The following is a 19,988-nucleotide window of genomic DNA, read 5'->3' on the forward strand; positions in this document are numbered from 1 at the left end:
TCCCCCTCCTCCTCCTCCTCCCTCTCCCCCTTCCCCTCATCCCCAACCTCCTCAACTCATCACCACAGGTGAGGGACAGGCTCAGCCTCTTGGGACTTGGAAACATGAACAAGGAAGGAACAAGGGAGGAGAGAATGTGGACAGAGTTGAAGGCCATTCATGGTGGGGACTCAAGGCACAGCACCTGATCAGACTCTTCCCACCTCCGATCCCTGCTGCCCAGCTCTCAGCAGCCTCCCTTGGATCCTGTTTCCAAGCTCTTTCCGCTCCCTCCTGTTCTCCCAATAAATGCCCTTCTGCCCAATAAACCAGGATATTTCTCTTTCTGGCAACCTTCACTGGACACGTACGCCATCCTGATGCCTAAGGGGTGGAGAAAAGTGACACGAGGGCCACCACTCACTTTCCTTTAACTTTCTACATAGAACTATATAAAGATTGTCATGGTCCAAGCTTTTGCCTTACCAGGAGGTTACTGGCAGTGCTGAGCAGGATAGAGCCGCTGTGTGTCATGTCCCTTTCAAATACTGCGCAAGTTCTTAAGGGCTCATATCTCAGGTAGAAGAGGGGACACAGGGACCTGCACACTCAAAGCAGCCCAGCGGAGCAAATCAGAGGCAACACACACACCTTCCACTTAAACCCAGAATGTCTTTCAGTCTCTCCATCTAGAAAACAGGTATCATAATATCTGCAGGTCTGGGGTGTCATGGGGATTAATGAATATATGTTTGCAAAGTGCTTTGATGCTAGAAGAACATGCTGGGTAAGTGCTGAGCTTTTTGCCAAAAGACATAGAGGGACTCAGTGTTGGAGGGAGACTTGAGATTTAGGAGTTTCTGGAATCTGGCCTCATGCTGGGTCCAGAAAAATGAAGTTGCATCTTTGTCTGTAAACAGTTGTCCAAAGAAGGGACTGGTGGGATTAGGCTGGCTTGGGCCTCATTAACTGTATTCTGTCCAGGCTGCTGATGCTGCTGGCAACAAATTCAGAACCTGTCTTTGCTGTTGCCAGTCCATTTTGCAGCATCCAACACTTTGAGGCCTTTGTTTAAAACACAGGTAGGGGCTTCCCTGGTGGTGCAGTGGGTAAGAATCCACCTGCCAATGCAGGGGACACAGGTTTGAGCCCTGGTCCAGGAAGATCCCACATGCCGCAGAGCAAGTAAGCCTGTGTACCACAACCACTGAGCCTGCGCTCTAGAGCCCGCGAGCCACAGCTACTGAGCCCATGTGCCACAACTACTGAAGCCCACACTCCTAGAGCCCGTGCTCTGAAACAAGAGAAGCCACCGCAGTGAGAAGCCCACGCAGTGCAACGAAGACCCAGTGCAGCCACAAATAAATAAATAAATAAATTCATTTAAAAGAAACAGGTAGATGCAGACTCTGCCAGGCAAGCCAGTGCTGGGGAGTTCTCTCCAGCCCAGCCTTCATCTCCAGAATGTAGTCTGAGCTCTTCCTGGTGTACAGCCCACTCCGCCTCACTGACTGCATCCCCAGGGGCCAGAAGCAGGCTGAAGGCTGTGGACAGAAGCCCCTCTCTGCAAGCATCAGTTCCCAGCGTGTTTGGCTGCATGTGCTTCCTGGGCAGAGTTGGCTGCATTACATGCACCCTTTCCCATCTTGTACAACACTGGTGGCTCAATATTAAACTACATATACTTTTTTAAAGCAAAACAAGGAGAGAAAAGGAGAAATAAGGGGGAATTACCTAAAGAGAAACCTGGAGGCATTGACAGGAAGGAAAATACGTGGAGGGCATCACTGTGACGGGGCCTTGGTTGAACTGGTTATCTCCAGGGAATTAGCAGGGGTTATTTAATCAACAGAGTGACAAGGGGATTCATGGACTACTCGGTAGGGGCTGTGATGCTGGGGCAGGATGGTAAAAGGGCAAGAAGGGCATGTAAAATGACACCATTCCCCATGGGGTTCAGGGAGTTGCAGGCTGGAAACATGGACAGGAGATTGGTGTTTTACAAAATATTAACACTGTTCTTAAAAATCAGAGCCTAAGGCTGAAGAATTAGGTCTTATGGAGGCATGTGTAGGGCCTACCAGCTCCTTTAGTTTGTTAATTTTCAAGTAGGATGCAGGGTTTTCCAAATGATGAACGCTCTAACTAGCCAGTAGGTAGGTAGCTTAGTGGTAGAGCGAGGGGCCAGCCTGGATCTGGGTTCAAATCTCAGATCTATTAATTGCTTGGACAAGTAACAGTAAATCTCTATTTTTTTAACCTACAAAACAGTAGCACTAATAGTACCTACCTCAGAAGGCTGTCGAGAAAAACCTGTGAGATGATGTGGGCAGTGTTTGGCCAATGCTGGGTGTTACAGTGGGTATACAGTAAGTGCTTACTATGTGTGAGACAAAATGACTGGCTTTAGTGCTAAAAGCATCATGGCAGCCATTCAACAAACATTTATTAATAAACAATATGTGCAGAACACAGAGGCTATGAAACAAGTCATATAAAATCTCTGCCTTCAAAGAGTTTAGGATCTAGTGGGAAAGTCACTGAAAGAACAAGAAATCGGCCCTGCAAAGCGAAATGAACACATACAACATCTTGTGCTCTGAACTGAGGGCTGAAGGGACATGGGGTGAAGAGTGATCGGAGCTGGAGTGAAAGATGATGATATTCAAGTCTTCTAGTTCCACCAGGCCTCAGTATGAGACCCCCTCCCCTCCCTCAGCATGCCCACACAGTTATCCAGGTGTGGAAGCTGAGGCCTCCATAGTTAAGCCTGTGATGAAGACAAGTATACACACACACATATATATATATATATACATACATATATATATGTATGTAGGTATTTATGGGTAGGAATACGATGAGGAGGGACCACATGTGCTATACAGTTGGGAGCAGACCATTTTTTTAAAACAGGACTCTTGACTGAACCTTTTCTTTCTCTATTTCTTCTCTTTCACAAAAAAAAAAAAAAAAAATTTGCACAACCAGAAAGACATCTAGTGTTCCAGACTCCCGGAGCTCTGCTCTCTACGCCACATGGACGTTATCCACCTCCTCTGTGTCCTCCCAAGGCAGCATTTCAGAAGGTGATCCCCGGCAGAGCCGGCCCTTCAAGTCCGTCTTCGTGCCCACGGCCATAGTCAACCCCGTGCGGAACCTGGCCGGTCTGAGGACCCTGGGGCAGGGTTCCCTCCGCAAAGGGCGGAGCAACATGAGAAAGAGTAAGTGGTGGCAGAGAGGTACGTGCCTAGAGCTAGGGGATGGGGGTATCTCACACTGGCAAACAGAGTGCTTTTTGCAAAAACAAGGATCTTGGCTTTAAAACAAGCCTCTGTGAAGGTTGCTTTACACTTCCCAAATACTGCGTTGTTTTATCAGATGAAGCCAAATGGACTCAAGGTCCCTGCCCTCAGTCACTTCATACACACACGCTGACTGATTGGGATAATACCAGCCCTGAATGCCAACATATAATTAGAGCATGGCCAAGGTGGATGCTGGTTCTTATTAAGACAGGACAACTAAAGCACTTGCTGGATCAATGCTTCTTAAACTGTGCTCCATGGAACCCCTCAGGAGGTGCCAAAAGGGAAACAAGGGGAAGAGGAAAAGAGGAGTCATTGCTAAGAGCCCCTGAATCCCGCTTTGTTTAACTAATATATGCACAAGGTAAAAAAATTATATTGTACAAAAGTACCTTATATTGTACAAATGACTCCTTCATATCCTTCCCCCCAGTCTCAAGTTCTCATCCATGTACATACATACCTTGTAACCTTAGTACACTGCTCTGCACCTTGGTTTTATTTTTATATAACATCCACATTGCACACATGGCAATTATATAGCTCCTTCACCTTCAAAGCCATGCTTTTATCTCCTAATATATTGAATTTCTGCATAAGGCTTCATTTTCAGGGGTTCTCAAAAAGTGGTTGAAACCCATTGTTCTATAAAACTTCAAGCCTCTATATTCATACACCTCTCTAGAAGAAGAAAACAAGCCAAACAAAGTCAACTTGATTTGTTCTACATCCCCTGACTTAAACTGGGCTCTGCCATCCCTCCTGCTATCTTAAAAAATGATTAAAGGTGGGCTTCCCTGGTGGCGCAGTGGTTGAGAGTCCGCCTGCCGATGCAGGGGACACGGGTTTGTGCCCCGGTCCGGGAGGATCCCACATGCCGTGGAGCGGCTGGGCCCGTGGGCCATGGCCGCTGGGCCTGCGCGTCCGGAGTCTGTGCTCCGTGACAGGAGAGGCCACAACAGTGAGAGGCCCGTGTACCGCAAAAAAAAAAAAAAAAGATTAAAGGTGAAAATTCAGTACTAGTCAGAGGAAAAGATTCACATGTGGGATGGTATGCCACACAGACATTAAAGCAATTAGTGCCCCAAGACAATTAAAGCAATTATCTTAGTTCTACCCTTTCTCAGTGCTTTCTGATCATCTGCTTGACCACCAATCCCACCACTGTTGCTTCTTAATTCTAGCCGACGGTGCCTCCCTCCTCACCCTCTCCTCCACCTTCTCCCCACAAAACACATGTGCAATAAGTTACCCACCACAACAGCCTCGGGCAAGTTACTGACCTCTTCGGCCTTCAGGTTTCTCATTCGCAAAATGAAAATAAAAATAGTCCCTACCTCATCAGGGCATTAAATAATTCATTGAACACTAATGGCCCAGTGCCTGGCACATAATAAGCTCTCGAGAAATGTTAGCTATTTTTATAGTATAGCATTTTATCAGTATCAATATTGCTACTGCAGCTAAGCAGATCATGTTGGGTCCCTCCAGAATGTGAATGTAATTCACTTCACTTGTGTTGAAATGTTCACATAGTCTAGACCACTTTTGAATACCGGGGAGAAAAGCCCCTCGGCAATTGTTCACACTTCCTTTCGGACACTCCCTCTCTAACTTTGGGTAGATCTTGATTGGCTTGGAGTTTTGACGCTTGCATTATATGCACACGTAATAAGAAAGCATTAAAGCTCTTGGAAATTAGGAACCCGACAAGATAAGTAGATAAGGCGGTAAACTGATTTTTCACCCATTTCTGAGAGCCTAAGGACAGGTCTGCCTAGTGTGGCTTTGACCTTCCTAGGTCCCAGAGGCTTTCTCTCTCTCCCTTTTCCCAAGGTGAGGATGGTCAAGCTATCAATCTCCCCAAAGCAAAGAGAAATGACAGAGAATTGACTGTATGCATCTCACAGGGCTGTCAGTGGAAAAACAGACATTGACATTGAAAGGTCAGACTTGTGTAGTGGTGGCCAGTGGCAGCTGAGAACGCCAGCGGTGTTACAGGGAGCATCTGCTCTTCATGTTCACACCCGGCTTGATAAAGAGTCATGACACAGAACATGGCCTAGGTTTAGGTCTTCTGCGCTGGACACAGATGACTTTGATTCACACACGTGTCCACAGAGTGTCACAAAGAACTAACATCTCTGCTGGATGTCACCTATAGCTCTAAATTCTGGGAGACCCTTATGAAGAAATAGCCCACAATGCTTCTCAGGGTGTCTCCCCCACTGCCCCCCACAGAGCACAATGAACTCTCGATTATTCTCCAGGTCACCCACAGGACATATGCTCAGAGGATGGGGATCTCCTGTCTTCCAGAGAATTTAAGGGGAAGGAATGGCTTCCTTTTACTGAGGGAGGACTATCTCAGTTTAAAAAAAAAAAAAAAAAAAGAGCTCAGGGAAACGGAAGGGGCAAAACCAAACTCCTGGACCATGCATTTTTAGAGTTTGCTTCTCCTTTACCTAAAAACACACACAAAAAGTTTTAAAACATGGGGCATTTATGATGTTCCAGGCACTATCCTAACGTTTTGCACACATCATAAAATGTAATCCTCACCCCAGGCCACGAGGTGCTGTTTTTAGCTCCAGGGGACCGAGGAGCAAGGAGATGATGTGACTGATGTGCTCCTGGCTCCCTGGGAGGAGATCTGATTCCAGAGCCTGTGTCATGGGACTTCACGAAGCTCATCCGCTCACATCCCTAACTTGGGAATAACCTTTCCAAATTTGCTTCCAGCTGCTGTCACGTTTGCCTGGTACACACAGTCCCTAAATTCCGCTCACCCTTCCTCCCTGCAGACCCGATGACAAGCAGAGGTCCCACCAACACAGACCTAAAGCTTCCATCAGAATTTTCTTTAAGTAGCTGGTTGGAGTCCTCTGCCCTCTCTCCTACCCTCTCTCCCTCCCACTCATGCCTCTCCATTGACTCTCTCTTGCGTGTCTCAATTTCTGCTGTCTCTTTCTTTGTCTCTGCTTTTGTGTCCTCTTTGGTCTCCATGCCTTTATTTCTCACTGCAAAGCTCTCTCTTTAGGACTGTCTTCTTCACTTTCCATCTTAAAGGCCTGGAGGGAGAAAGTAGGAGTGTGTGTGTATATGTGTGTGACAGAGAGAGAGAGGGAGAGGACAAATAGAGGTGATATACCTTCTGACGCCACCCCACCCCCAGTATTCGCCTAGCCAGTCATTTGCTGCCAGCATCAGCAAACAGCACTAAAAAAAGAATAAGGTCACCTTTGAAAGACCCTGGGAGAATGTGAGCACAGTCAAACTGGGAAAGCACTTAACTATTCTGGGCTATCAGGACACATTGCTTACCCAGCTCCCACCCAAGCTGCTGTCAGCTGCCCCACTGCTGATATCTCTGTCATACAATTCCCCAGATGGATCCCTGCAGAGACCCGTCCGGTCAGGGGTCCACACCCTCATGGTGGGCTCCCTCAGACGCAGCCCCACCATGGTCGTCCGGCCTCAGCAGTTCCAATTCTACCAGCCACAGGGGGCCCCCTCCTCAGCCTCGGCAGTGGTGGCGGAGATGGGACCCAAGCCCACTGCCACTGGGGAGCCTGCCCTCACGTGCGTCAGCAGGGGCAGCGACACAAGGATCCACTCGGCGGCCAGTTCCCTCATCATGGAAGGCAAAGAAATCCCCGTCAGGAGTGAGCCTCTACCAAAACTGCCTGCATCTGCCCCGCCATCCATCCTGGTGAAACCAGAGAACTCAAGAAATGGCAGCGAAAAGGTAGGAGTAGGTGACATTAGGGGGGCCTGATTCTTTAGACCCCTAACTTTGCACAGTGTCCCAGCTCCTGAGATTTCACCGTAAATGGACAAGGAATCAAAACTGCAGCCTCCAAAGAATCCTCACACACAACCCCCCTTCCATATCCTCACATCACCCGCATCCTCCCCAGACATGTTACTGAATCTCTTTTATGCTTCCAGAAGATTTTATACATCCTTCTTTCGAGGCCCAGAGGCAACTTGGAAAAAACACGGCTTTGGCATCAGATACAATCTTGACTTGAATTCCAGCTGTGCTGCTTGCTAGCTGGTGACTCTGGTTAAAACACTTCACCTTTCTGAGACTCTTTTACCTAAAATGGCGGTAAGAAGAGTAATAGCCTCATAGGATTGGAGTTAAATGAGTAAAGCACTTACATAGGGCTTGATACGTACTCGTTCACAGTATAGGAGAGGCAACTGAGGCACAGAAGAAGGTAAGTGACTTAGTAAGGTCACACTGAGTTATAACTACTCCAACAACTGTTATCGGGACCTTTGCGGTTATCGGTTCTAGGGCTTTTCCCACTAGAAGTCCTAAGAGTTTTTGTAAAAGTGTTATGTTCTCAACAATATCCTTGAGGCAGGGATGGAGGAGGTGACGTGAAGAAAATTAGGTGACTGTTATCTTTTAGTGTATTGAACATCGCACCACCACCATCACCACCAACATCACCATCACTACCATCACCCATTTCCCTCCAAATGGAAAGATGGTGTGGTTTCCTCCTCTTTGTTAAGCATTTACTGAATGCTAACGACCTAGCAGGCACTGTGCTGAGTACTTCACATGTCCTATCTCATTTAATTCTGACAACAACCTTCTGATGTAGCTATAATTATTATTGTCATCCTCATTTAAAAATGAGGACATGAAGGCTTATGGAGTTAAAGTACATTACCCAAAAGCACACAGCTGACACACATGAGTGTCTGGAGTAGAACTGAGATCTGACACAAAAACTAAGCTATAAGCTTGCAGGGAAAGGCATTTGGAAAAAGTTAGTGTTAACTGATTTAAACGTTGAGAGTTCTTCTTCTGAATTACGGTATTCAAATAATTCAGAGTTTTCCAGACCCCACTTGTCAGTTACCCCCAAGCCATTAGATGCAGCCCTCAAACTGTCTTTAGTAAATGCCCAGACCTCTGCTGGATATGGTAAGGGTCAAAAGAATGAAGACATTTGGTCTCCCACTCACCTTTCAATCTCAAGACCCTGGGATTGAATTTCACAGGAAAAAGAAAAGATTTCTGAGCAGTAGCACAGAACACTTTATTAAGCTGTAAGATAGGGAATGGCCAAAGTAAAATCTAATATACAAGATCTATAACAGGCTAGGAGAGAAGGGAGAGAGGAAGGGCTTATGCAAACATCAGATCATTGACTCCCACATAAAGTGGGACCTGCTAATCAGCTCCAGTCAGTTGCTGCCAGAATGGGGCACAGGCCCCAGTGTGCCTGCACTTTGATTATCTTAAGGGATATACAAAATGCTGATTTTTATATGCATCTCCCAATTTTTATGTTAGCAACTAATTCAAACTCCCAGACTTTCTGCAGACTATATTCAGTCAGCAGTGTCCAGTTGGCTAACTCTGCTCTGAGGGTTTATGAAGGAACTGTCTGGATGGAGTCAGCAGGGAGGCCTTACTGGCAGGTGGGAAGGAGAGAGGGGAGGTGAAGGACCCTGTTCTCAGGTAGGTGGTTGTCCCCCCTATTTCTCGCAGCTAATTCCCAGTCGTTCTTCAGTTCTCGGCTGAAATAACTCTGCCTCTAAGAGGCCTTCTCGGACAAGGCCCATTCCAGCTTCAGGTGGATACTTCTCCGCATTCCTCAGCATCTTCTGCTTCCCCCGCAGTGGCACTGGTTATCATTGTCATTTGTCAGGGCGGTTTTGCTCACTCTTGGCTTCACAGCACCTGACAGAGTGGTGCTGCATGGTCGACACTCATGACAGACACAAGTATTTGCTGGATGAACACGTGAATGAGGCATTCCAGGAAGGGACAAGTGTAGAGAAACAGCATGAACCAAGTCCCAGGGGGAAATAGCACAGGTCTCCCACTCACCTATGTCCCTTTGCTCTCCTCTGTCTTACAGCAAGTCAAAACCGTGAGATTTCAGAATTACAGCCCTCCTCCCGCCAAACATCACACCTCTGGGAAGCCTGAACAACCAGCCACCCCGAAGGGGTCCCAGCCTGAAGCAGCCCCCTTGGGCCCAGAGATGACCGTCCTATTCGCCCACCGAAGCGGCTGCCATTCTGGACAGCAGACAGACCTCCGGAGGAAGTCAACCTTTAGCAAAATCATGGCCCCAGCGACCACTGCCTCGACCACGCAGACCGTGTTTCCCAGCAAATGAATCTACAGGTGGCTTTTCCTAGACCCCAAAGAGGTGAATTGCATTTAAATACAGTATGCCTCCACTGAGGGCGTCCTGCCATTCTTTGGGGACTCAAGCATGGGTCCTTGTTCTGCCCATTTTACCTCCAGGAAAGGACAGGTGGGAGTGGGGATTCCTGCCCTGGCTGAGAAGATAGACTAGGTGACCTTCCAAACATAATGACTCAATGTAGCAAGGCCACTACCCAGACCAAGGAATGGGAGCTCATCCTGCCCACTCTATCCCCCAGCGTGGAGTGTGCAGCCTCTCATTCTCTGGGTTCTGTGTAGAATTTCTATGATGTTATAAAAGGGGCTCCAGCCAGGGGGGTCACAATGGTGGAATGCTGGCATTACTTCTTTGACCTCAACATCTTAGAACAGCTTCTGCCATCTTCTGGGACCTAGACACCAGCCACTAGTAGCCACCATATCTTTGTGCCTCCATCAAGTCATAATCCTGGCTGCCAAGGGAGAATTTCTGGGAAGGGTGTGAGACAGATACTTTGAACATTCCAAGAACCCTCTAAACCAAAGACAGACAGCTTCCTGGCTTTGCTCCAAACAAGGTCAGAGAGAAAGCTGACTACTGTCATACTTTAAGCTTCTCAATCTGTTTGCCCACATATAATCCTACACGATAGATAAGCAGGAATCACGTACTTGTGGAGAGGGTCTTGTATGGTGTTACGGACAATTCATTCATCCTGGCTCTAGTCTGATTTCCCCAAGAAAACAAAGCATGCTTAGAAACAACTTGGTAAGGGGTTTGAGTTTAGATATACATTCTGCTTGCATTGCAACAGTCTTTACTTTCACTGATTTCTTCTATTTGGGGCAGACTAGCTGTTTCACCAAGGTGCAGAATAAGGCAACAATGTCACTGAGAAGACGCCAATCCACTGCTGGGTTGGGGGTGCCTTCTAGAGGAAAGTTCCTATAAAAAGGGACTGGACAAATAAGGTTGGAGAGGAAAAGTGGGTAAGAAGGAGGAGAAAGGGAGAGTGAAGAAAATATGGAGGAGAGAGTGGGGAGGTGATGAGAGTGAGAGAGAAAGAGGATTAGGGGAAGTGTCAGGGAAGAAGATAAAAGAGTAGGAGAGCAGCCTTGACATTCTTGATAGGTGGGGAAAGAAGGATGGAGTCTGCAAAAGTAGGTGACCCCACTAAGATGGGGCTGAAGTGAGTGGGACCAGCCAGGCAAAGCCTTGTAAACGGGGGTAAAAGAGCACCCCAGAGAGTGGAGGCAATGCTGTAAGACAAATCATTAATTCTCATTTAACTTAATTGTTGTGATTTAACATTTATTGCATGCCCATCAATGTGGGCACTTTAGTGCATAAATGCCACTTGCTACTAAGCCTGAATGTCATTTAAAAAAACAAAAGGCTGGGCTTCCCTGGCAGCACAGTGGTTGAGAGTCCGCCTGCCGATGCGGGGGACACCGGTTCGTGCCCCAGTCTGGGAGGATCCCACATGCCGCAGAGCGGCTGGGCCCGCGAGCCATGGCCACTGAGCCTGTGCGTCCGGAGCCTGTGCTCCGCAGCGGGAGAGGCCACAGCAGTGAGAGGCCCGCGTACCGCAAAAAAAAAAAAAAAAAAAAAAGGCAGGTCTAATTAGACCTTCTCCCTGGACAGTTCTTGAAGATCCTGGGATTAAAAACATCCATATTTTATGTACCAACCACACACTTGGCAAACTAAATTGTCAAGACTTTTCCAGGCCTCAATAAAACAAAAACCAAACCATAATCCTGCCAAGGAATACTGCACCTGTGTCAGACCTTTGGGGTTGGTAGAGCCAATGTGGTCACATGCTCTGGTGTTTCTGTGTGATAGTGACCCATGTCTATTCCACAAAAATTGTCAGGCCCAACTGCATGACTCAGTGAGCTGAATATAGTAATCCAGATGGAGAAATGGGGAAAAGTCATAAAGACAGGCAGGCATTGTACGATTTGTCAAAATATGAGTACTTACACCTCGTATTTACCCCAAAAAGCACTCTCGGTGAGTTAATGAGTTTAGCAATCTACACCCAGAGTGGCAGATACACGGCATGCCCAGCCAACCAAACATTTAGTTTGTGCCTCAGTAGCAATGGAGCCAGTTAATTTTTAACTGTTGTGGCTGAAAATCAGGTTGTTTGGGCGTAGTGAAGATGCAATCCATACCCTCCAAATGAAACAGAATATTCTTCCCATTGTCCACGATCTCTATAGAGTAACCTCTCTGAGAAATGTAAACAACGCCAGAGGCTGGCCATCCCCATTCCATCCAGCCTTCTTCCCCCATGCCCCGCATCAGACCCACTCCCTCCCAAACCAAATCCCATCTCTGCGGAGTCATATGAGGATTTGAAAGGGGCAGTACAAGTTGAACTCACTGGGCACTGCCCCTCATTTATTCTACCACCATGTTTCAGATATTCCTATGAGCTGGGTACTGCAATGAAAACAAGAGATACATCCTCTCCTATAACGTCTACCATAACCTTATAAGGCAAGTACAATTGTCCCCATTATAGAGCCAAGGAAACTGAGGCTTGAAGGGTAACCACAGACAGTGACAGAGCGAGTTTGATAGCTGCCCTCACCCTATCTAACTTCAGAGCCTAACTTGGGACTACGCTACATGAACCAAGAGACCATCCTTGATGTCAGGCCACTGACTTCAAACTGCAAGGAGGTGGCATAATGCAGTGGTTACAATTGCAGGCTCTGCTGCACAAAGACTGGGTCCAAATCTTCATTTACCACACGCTAGCTATGTGATGCTGGGCAAGTTACTTAACCTGTCTGAGCCTTGTCTTCTTAAATAGGAACGATAATGGTGCCAACCTCACTGGGCTATTGTGAAGGTTAACTGAGATAATAAAGTGACTGGAACCATGCTGGCACATAGTGAACACCTGATAAATGTTAGCCTTGAATGTTTTTAAGGAAGCAGACCATCGAAATTCCAGGTGAAAAAGCCGAAAACAAGGGCCTGTCCAGGGATGTGGTGCTAAAAGGAGACCAAGTAGCCTAGTCATGGAGGTCACAACGCAGTCTTGAGTCCTGAAGGACAAGAAAGAGTCAGGCAGACAAAGGGGTGGGTGCCCAAGCAGGGAAAGCAGCATTTGGCAATGGGTTTAAACATAGCAATCAAGCCAAGTTCTCTTGTACCTAAGTACAGAGGAATCTACTCCTTTGTGGAACATTCCCGGGATCCCAATTGGATCCCTAGCACCTCTCGTCTGAAGCCACATATTCCATCCTGTGAGAGCTCCATCCCCTCAGCTAAGACTCAGAGTCCCTAGAAGAGGTGCCCCTTCACCCCGTGATCAGACCTGACACCTCAGTGCTAGGAAAGCTGTGGAGGGCAGGCTCTGCCTGGGGGCGGGGGCAGAGAGCAGGGGGAGCATCTGAGAGGTGAAGGAGGGGCGCAACCAGCTGAGGACAGACTCTGAGGGCCACACCTAAGGAAATGGTGGAGTCACACTTGACTTGAGCGGCATCAAGGGCCGCACTTAAAACTTGCCTCCTTCCCTTATCGCGCGGTACCAGCTGCACCTCCTCCACCCTTCCCCCTCCCACAGACAGAGCTTTTGTAGCAGGAAGAGTTTAAAGCGACGCCCTACCTGTGACTTGGTGAGATGCAGAGCTGACTCACCGACTTCCAACTTCCCTTGACAATTCAGAAGGTCCGTCCACGCCAGACCTGCGCTCCCGACTGGCAGCCATCTGATGGGGCTGCAATTGCCGTGAAACGGACATGCGCTCTTCAATTTGCCACGCAGCCCCAATAGCCTGCTTCACTCACTCACACGACCTGCACCTGAACTGGGCGTGTTCCCCTAGAGACCGCGTGCTTGACTTCATCTCCCAGAGGCATCATAAACCCCTTGAAAGTTACAGCTGGATCCCCAGGCATCCACTGATCCAGGCACACAGGTTTCAGGAGCATAGCAGGCCAAGCCAGGGCCCTACAGGGTGTCGTTCAGTAGTTTTGAGGTGGGGACTAAGCCTCTGTGCTTTCAACAAGCTCCCCAAGTGATTCTGAGGCACATGAAGTATGAGAATCAAATTCACCTTTCTCATGTGGTATAGCAGAGCTGACATTTGGATCTGACATTCAGCAGGAGTATGACCTCACTGGTGGTTAATATCTTGAAATCGTCCTGTACTGATAGGTGAATAGATGCTCTGAGCTCCCCAAGACCTCTCCCCCCTCCCACACCCTGGCCCTTTCTCCATGTCGTCCTCCCCATCGCTCTCCCATCCAACAGCTAAAAAGCTAAGGCCAGCTGCAGCTGAGACCTCCAGCAATAAAGCCCTTCTTCATGCTGATTGGCTGGTGCCTATGCCATACTGATTACTAAATATCTTGACTGTTACCCTATTATAGAGAATAAGGCCCAGAGGTTGAGAGCACTGCTGTCAAACCTGACACTCTTCCCAACCCCCATCCTGGCCACTGTTCATCCCTCGACAAGCACCTTCATCAGGCCCCTAGCTTAGGAAAGGAGCTGACTTGGAGGATGAGCATTTCCATGCCTATTCACATACCTTTTTCAGCTAAGAGTTTCATAGGCATAAGTAATGCACTTCAGCTTCCCAGCTCCTCTGGCATCATGTTGGCAGGTGTGGAAGCACATAATTTGCTTCAATAAGATAAGCAGGCCTCCGTCTTGATCCTCTCCCCAGTCCCTATCCACACGGGCAACCCCACAGCCTCTGACTCTCTTCCCAGGAAGTGAGAAGCTGAAGCAGGTAGAATAACGAGGGCCTCTCAAGCCTCTCCAGCTGGGAGCAAGTACTTAACAAGCTGGGCTTTCCTGGGGCAGCAGCTGCTGTCACTGATGCTTCTCTTACTTAGTCTTGAGAGTAAAGACTCCAGTTCCCCCTTGGGCTAAGTGAAAGGAGTGTTAGCACTTACAGAAACCTCTTAGGTGAGCCTGAAAGGCAGTCACCTAGGGGAATGTGTTTGGCAGGCAAGACTAAGCCAGAGGAATTAACTCCAGAGAGCCCTGCAGCAGGTTGGTGTCCCTGAGGATAAATCTCACAAGGACGTTTTTCTTGAAATAGAGCAATGTTAAATGATGATCAAAGCCAACTGCTGCTGGCCAGGCCATAGTATTGTGTCCTAGACCAGAGCAGAAACAAAATGTTCCCGGGAAGCCCTTCTGCCTATTGACCTATACTTTGACAAATGGAATGCAGCAGAGGTGGGATCCAAGATGATGGGATGGAGGAGCATTAGATTCACCCATCCAACCATCCATCCATCCATCCATCCATTCATTCAACAACAGTTCATTCATCACGTACTCTGGACCAGGCTCTATGAGAGGCAACAGAAATAAAGTAGTTACCAGGATAGATAAAAATACATATGGCCCTCACAGAATGTTGTTTCTTATTACTTTTTTTCTGGATTTGGGGCTCCTTTCTGCTTTTCTCCCCTTTTATAATTAAATGTTCTATAGAAATATATAGGATAATAAAACCAATAACTATATACCCACCACCTAGCTTTTTAAAAAATAATTGAAACCTGCTGTGTGCTTCTCCCAGTCCCATTCCTTCCTTCCCCACCTCCCCACTTCCTTCACAACCACTATCCTGAATTCCATGCTTATCACTCCCTGTAAATTTCCCAATCATGTACCATATGGAACTCTGAGTGCAGCTCATAGAGGTACTCAGTAAGCACTCGTCAAAGCAAATATTGCAACCTGGGGCCATAGATACCCTGCCTGAATATTTGAACTCCCATCTGGCTTCTGTCACTGGGACTCTAAAGCTTTGATTCATTGCTGGGAATTGAGATTTTGATGCACCAGCATGTCTGGTTTTGAGAAGTTTAAGTTTAAAGGGGTTTTTACAAGAGTTCTTCCAAGTACAGCTGTTTTAGGAGACCTTGTTGCTCCTGAGTAGAGAAAATATGGGTTGTGGCTGTGCCTGCATTGTTTGAATACAGGGTTTTCTACCTAGCTCTCCTCTGGGTGTTGTCTGGAGCCTCTGGGTAGCCAACTGCAAAAACCAGAGTAGCTCCTCAACTTCTGAAACTAAAACAGATCTTGCTGCTGCTGCCACCAAATTCTTATAAGAACCTCGTGAAGAGTGCAGAGAAAAGTTATTTTTGTCCCCAGACTACAGATCAAAAAACTGAGACTCCGGATATTTCAATGCCTTGATTAAGGTCACATAATTAGTTTGAGATGGAAGGGAGACTACTGATTCTTCATCCAGCAATAACTGTCACCATTTACTGAGCATCTACTGTGTACCAAGCACTGTACATGCATTATGCCATCCAATCCTACCCAACCCTATGAATGCAGGTACTGCTATTATTCCATTTTAGGGATTAGAATTATGACTCACAGGTCAAATGACCTGTCCAAGGCAACAAGAACTAGAACCCAGGACTCTAAATCCAAACCTTAATCTTAAATCACCACATCCCTCTTCTTCAATAGCAACTGTAAGCACATAACATGGTTGAGGTTGGAGAGGTTGCACAAATGTGTGTGTGCTGCTGAGACCACAGGGGTGAGGATGGAGACAGGGGTGGGGGAATGGTTTAACTCAGGGGGTCAAGCCCTCCCAGAGAATAAGTGTTGGGTTGGCCAAAAATTTCGTTCAGGTTCTTCCATAACATCTTAACAGAAAAACCAAACAAACTCTTTAGCCAACCCATACAACGGTCTTATCATCCAAGAAGTAGGGATGGGAAAGAAGGTGACTGAGAGTGTTCTGTACAGAGAAATCCAAAAAGCAAATCTACGCCTGCTGCAAGGGCGGCCAGACACAGCCCAGCAACTTGTAAAAGAACCAAAGCTTGCAATGTGGTTCTGGATCATTGACATCAAAACACAATGATTATTTTGCATTCCCTAGATCTCTCCCTCTTCTTGAGTTTACTTCCAGTTTTGCCTGTCCTCACTCTAAAGGATACAGAGTCCAGAAGAAGGGGAACATGATTTCCAAAATGACCCCCACTTTCATCTTCTCTGTGGGAACAAGAGGACTCAGAGAGCTGACACCTTCCAGTGTTCCATGCTAGTATTTTTCCGAAGTTCAAAGGCAATTGCTTTCGGGGGTGGGGGTGGTGTAAATACACACCCACAGATGCAAGCTAATTATGCAGATAGGGTCACTGCTGGATGGACAAGAGCTGCAGCCTGGTAAGGACTAAAAGGATGCCAGCCAAGACCCAGGGAGAAAGACAAAATGCATTCGCAAAGGCCATTTTGTGTATCCTTGGTGAACGCTGTTAGAATCAATGCTAGCGTGACCGACCGACTTGATGAAGGCCACTTGCAATGTCAGAGTTTGACGGCTGTCAGTCGCACGTGTCCTAGAGGCCAGAGCCATCCTAATGTCCTTCCCATGAAAACAACTCCCTGGACCATCTGAGAGGATTGTGAGAACTATTTGCAGTCAGGAGACTCTCACAAATAAGCAAAAGCAAGCGTGAATCAAAACACAAGGAGACAGCAAAAACGCCTGGGGGACCATAGAGGAATTCAAACAAATATCACCTTCAAAGGGTTGTACCTGGATCCCTACGCCTCCCCCACCCAGTTCCTTGGGAGATGTTTTCCATCTCTGTCTAGGAGAGAGCTGGAGGACCGCACTGCCTGAGGTCTGCCTGAGGAGAACATGTCAGTCACAGCTCGAGAGAGATGGCACCAGTTTCCATGACAAAGGACAGAGCAGTAAGACAGCCGGAAGGCACCATACTGTTTGGAATGGAAGGCTAATTTTAGATATCAAAACCACATTTCCAAATATTCCATCCTGCGCATTCTATTTATAAACTGAATTCTTTTTTAAGCTTACAGTCTTTGTAGATTTGGCAAATTTGATAGCTTGGACCTTCTTCATGGAGACCTCCAGTAAAGGACTAAATTTTAACACATCAGTCAACAAGGATTTGGGGGTAGCTATTCTAGCTGTATTCCCAATCCACTAGAACTTTACAAGATATGGAGAAACAATATAATAGCTAGGGTGACGGGTTTTGGAACCAAATCATCTGGGGTTTGGTCCCAGCTTGTCACTTACTAGTTAGGTTTCCTTTGGCAAATGACTGAAGCAACTTGAGAAAGTTACACCACCTCCCTAAACCTGCTTTCTCATCTGTAAAATGGGAATCAGAACCTCCACCTCATAGGGTTCTCAGCAGGATTAAATGAGATCATGCTTGTACAGCTCTGATGGTGATACGGGGTACATCAAAGTGTTCAATAAATGGTAGCTATTACCCATAAGTGGGAATGGAGGCACAATTCAAAAACAGAGTACGAGAAAGAGCTAGGCTCAGAAGCAAGAGCAGGGAGTAATGAACGAGTGTTTCAGCTGTCAGGAGAGCTCCACTGAGGCGAAACAGATTCTGAAAGATGGCAGCATGGAGAAATGAAGAGGAAACCACCTGGGCTCTGGAATCACATATCCCTGGGCTCAAATCCTGGCCCCACCACTTCTTGGCTGTCTGACCTTGGACCAAGTTAACTAACCTCTCTGAGACTTTCTTTACTCATCTGAGGAGTGAAAACAATAATCAACACTTTACAGAGTCATTGGGAAGATTAAGTAAGGCCAGTTGCTGGCGTGCAGAAGGGACCCTAGCAGTGAATTCTGCAGTCATGACAAAGGCAGGTGATCAGGAGAAATGCTAAAATAAGAACAGAATCTTCTTACTACCATTCATTACACGTCTACTAAATGCCAGGGACTGAGCTAACCCCTTAGAGGGTCATTTACAGGGTGGTTAAAAGCACAGTGAGTCAGGTGACCGGGATTCAAATCCAGGCTCTGCGTTTCCTCCCTGTGTGATCACGGGGAAGTCATTTAAACTTCCCAAACTTTAGTCCCCTTGCTTGTAAAATGCAGGTTCTAACTGTGCTCTCCTTGAGTGGTTTGGTGGGGACTAAAAGAGATAATGGGCATGAGGTCATTAGCACAGTGCCCAGCTCTTAGAAAATGCTCTGTGACGTTAGCTATCATGACTGTTTACATGCCTTTTCTCATTTAACATTCACAACAATCCCATGAGTTGGGTGTTATTGTCCCCTATTTATGGATCAAACAGATCTGAGGCTCTGAGGATAAATCACTTGTCTAAGGTCACAGAAAGGAAGCAGTGGGGCTGGCTCTGTAAGACTAGAAATCTCAGCTTCTTTGTTCTCTTCACTTTTCAGATCAGCTGGTCAGTGGCACCAGGGTTGAGGAAATATGACAGTTATTTTTAAATGTATCTCATGCCATAACCCTCATCAGTCTTTTGTCTTCTGGTTGTCCCTATCACCTCACCTCCTCATCTGTCAAAGGTTTGAGGTTTAAGGTCATCTGTGACCCCGAATGCAGCCGGTGGGCACCTTGGTGCTGCCCCTCTGGGGACTCACTTGCAGCTTCACAAGGTTGACAAGGTTTATGAAATGTCCATTCTGATTTGCAAATAGGTCTGACATGGACACGCTTCCAGCTGGCTGGTGATTTCGATAACAACCCCTCCTCCTCGGTGCTAATTAACAGAAATTAAATGTCCCTGGCACACTTTGTAATTCAGAAAATGCATGTGCTGATTAGTTAATCCCCAGCTGGACACACCATTATGACCAAGGGGCTCCAGGCCAAAGTCCTAGCTCTCACTCCATCTCCATTTAAAGTCACAGAATGTTTTCTTCCTGGGTAGAAATCAGTGTCACCTCATTCATTTATTCATTCATTTTCATTCAACAAATACTGATTGAGCATCTATGTGTGTGAGGTTTTGTCCCATACAGTTGGGATACAGCAGTGAACAAAGCAAGTAATGTTCCTGCCTTCATGAACGGGAGTAAATGGTAAACCATTAAACACACAGGATTGTTTCTATATGACAGGAAACAAAGAGGTGGGACGGAGAATGGCTGGGGGGGTATGCACTACATTGGGTAGGGTGTCCAGGAAAGGATTCTCCAAGGAGGTGAGATTTCAACTGAGATTTGAAGACTGAGAAGGAATCGGACATGCAGCATAGTGAGATAAAGAGGAACAAGCTCAAAGTGTCAAGGAAATTCACTCATTTATCAAACATTTTTGATCATACATTCAATATGTGTTGAATGAACAATTGGAGAATAAATGAATCCTCTTTCTTGCCAAGAAGGACCTTCACAGGAAAGATGAATTTATGGGCGATGCCACAAGCTTAGAGGCAAGTTACTTCCATTTTCTCCAGCCCTGTTTCACCTCTCAAACAAGGGACTTGGCTCAGGCACTAGCATTCCAGGACTGCAGGATCTTAAGTACTCACCTTCCAAAGGGACTGGCCCTCACAGCTCTTTAAAGCCATGATTCTGCAGCAAGCAAAAAGCAATGTCATTTTTCTAAGCAGTCAAAATGGTTGTTTCGAATTATGTAGACAAGGCATAAAACGTCATCTGCTTTGTTATCATTAGGATATATGTATTGAATTCCCACGCCCACTTACTCATTCCAAGAATATTATTATTAGTTGCGAGTCTCCCTCTCCCCTTCCCTCCCTCCCTCCC

The 19,988-nt window shown here is 46.8% G+C and overlaps 1 protein-coding gene across 2 annotated transcripts in view; it reads left to right on the forward strand.

The window, feature by feature from the left end:
* The window catches only part of SH3RF2 (SH3 domain containing ring finger 2), a 137,450-nt gene that overhangs the window by 113,123 nt on the left and 4,339 nt on the right, over positions 1-19,988 (forward strand). The window contains exons 8-10 of one of the 2 annotated variants that reach the window (XM_024752332.1): positions 2,971-3,203; positions 6,677-7,035; positions 9,179-9,475. In XM_024752332.1, the coding sequence (XP_024608100.1) occupies positions 2,971-3,203; positions 6,677-7,035; positions 9,179-9,442 (856 nt within the window). In that variant the 3' untranslated portion in view covers positions 9,443-9,475. Of the gene's footprint in view, positions 1-2,970; positions 3,204-6,676; positions 7,036-9,178; positions 9,511-19,988 lie in introns of those variants that run through there. The other variant, XM_024752331.1, reaches the window with a different exon arrangement.

This window comes from Neophocaena asiaeorientalis, unplaced genomic scaffold (genome assembly GCF_003031525.2).
Source record: "Neophocaena asiaeorientalis asiaeorientalis breed wild unplaced genomic scaffold, Neophocaena_asiaeorientalis_V1.1 scaffold204, whole genome shotgun sequence".
NCBI classification, from domain to species: Eukaryota; Metazoa; Chordata; class Mammalia; order Artiodactyla; family Phocoenidae; genus Neophocaena; species Neophocaena asiaeorientalis.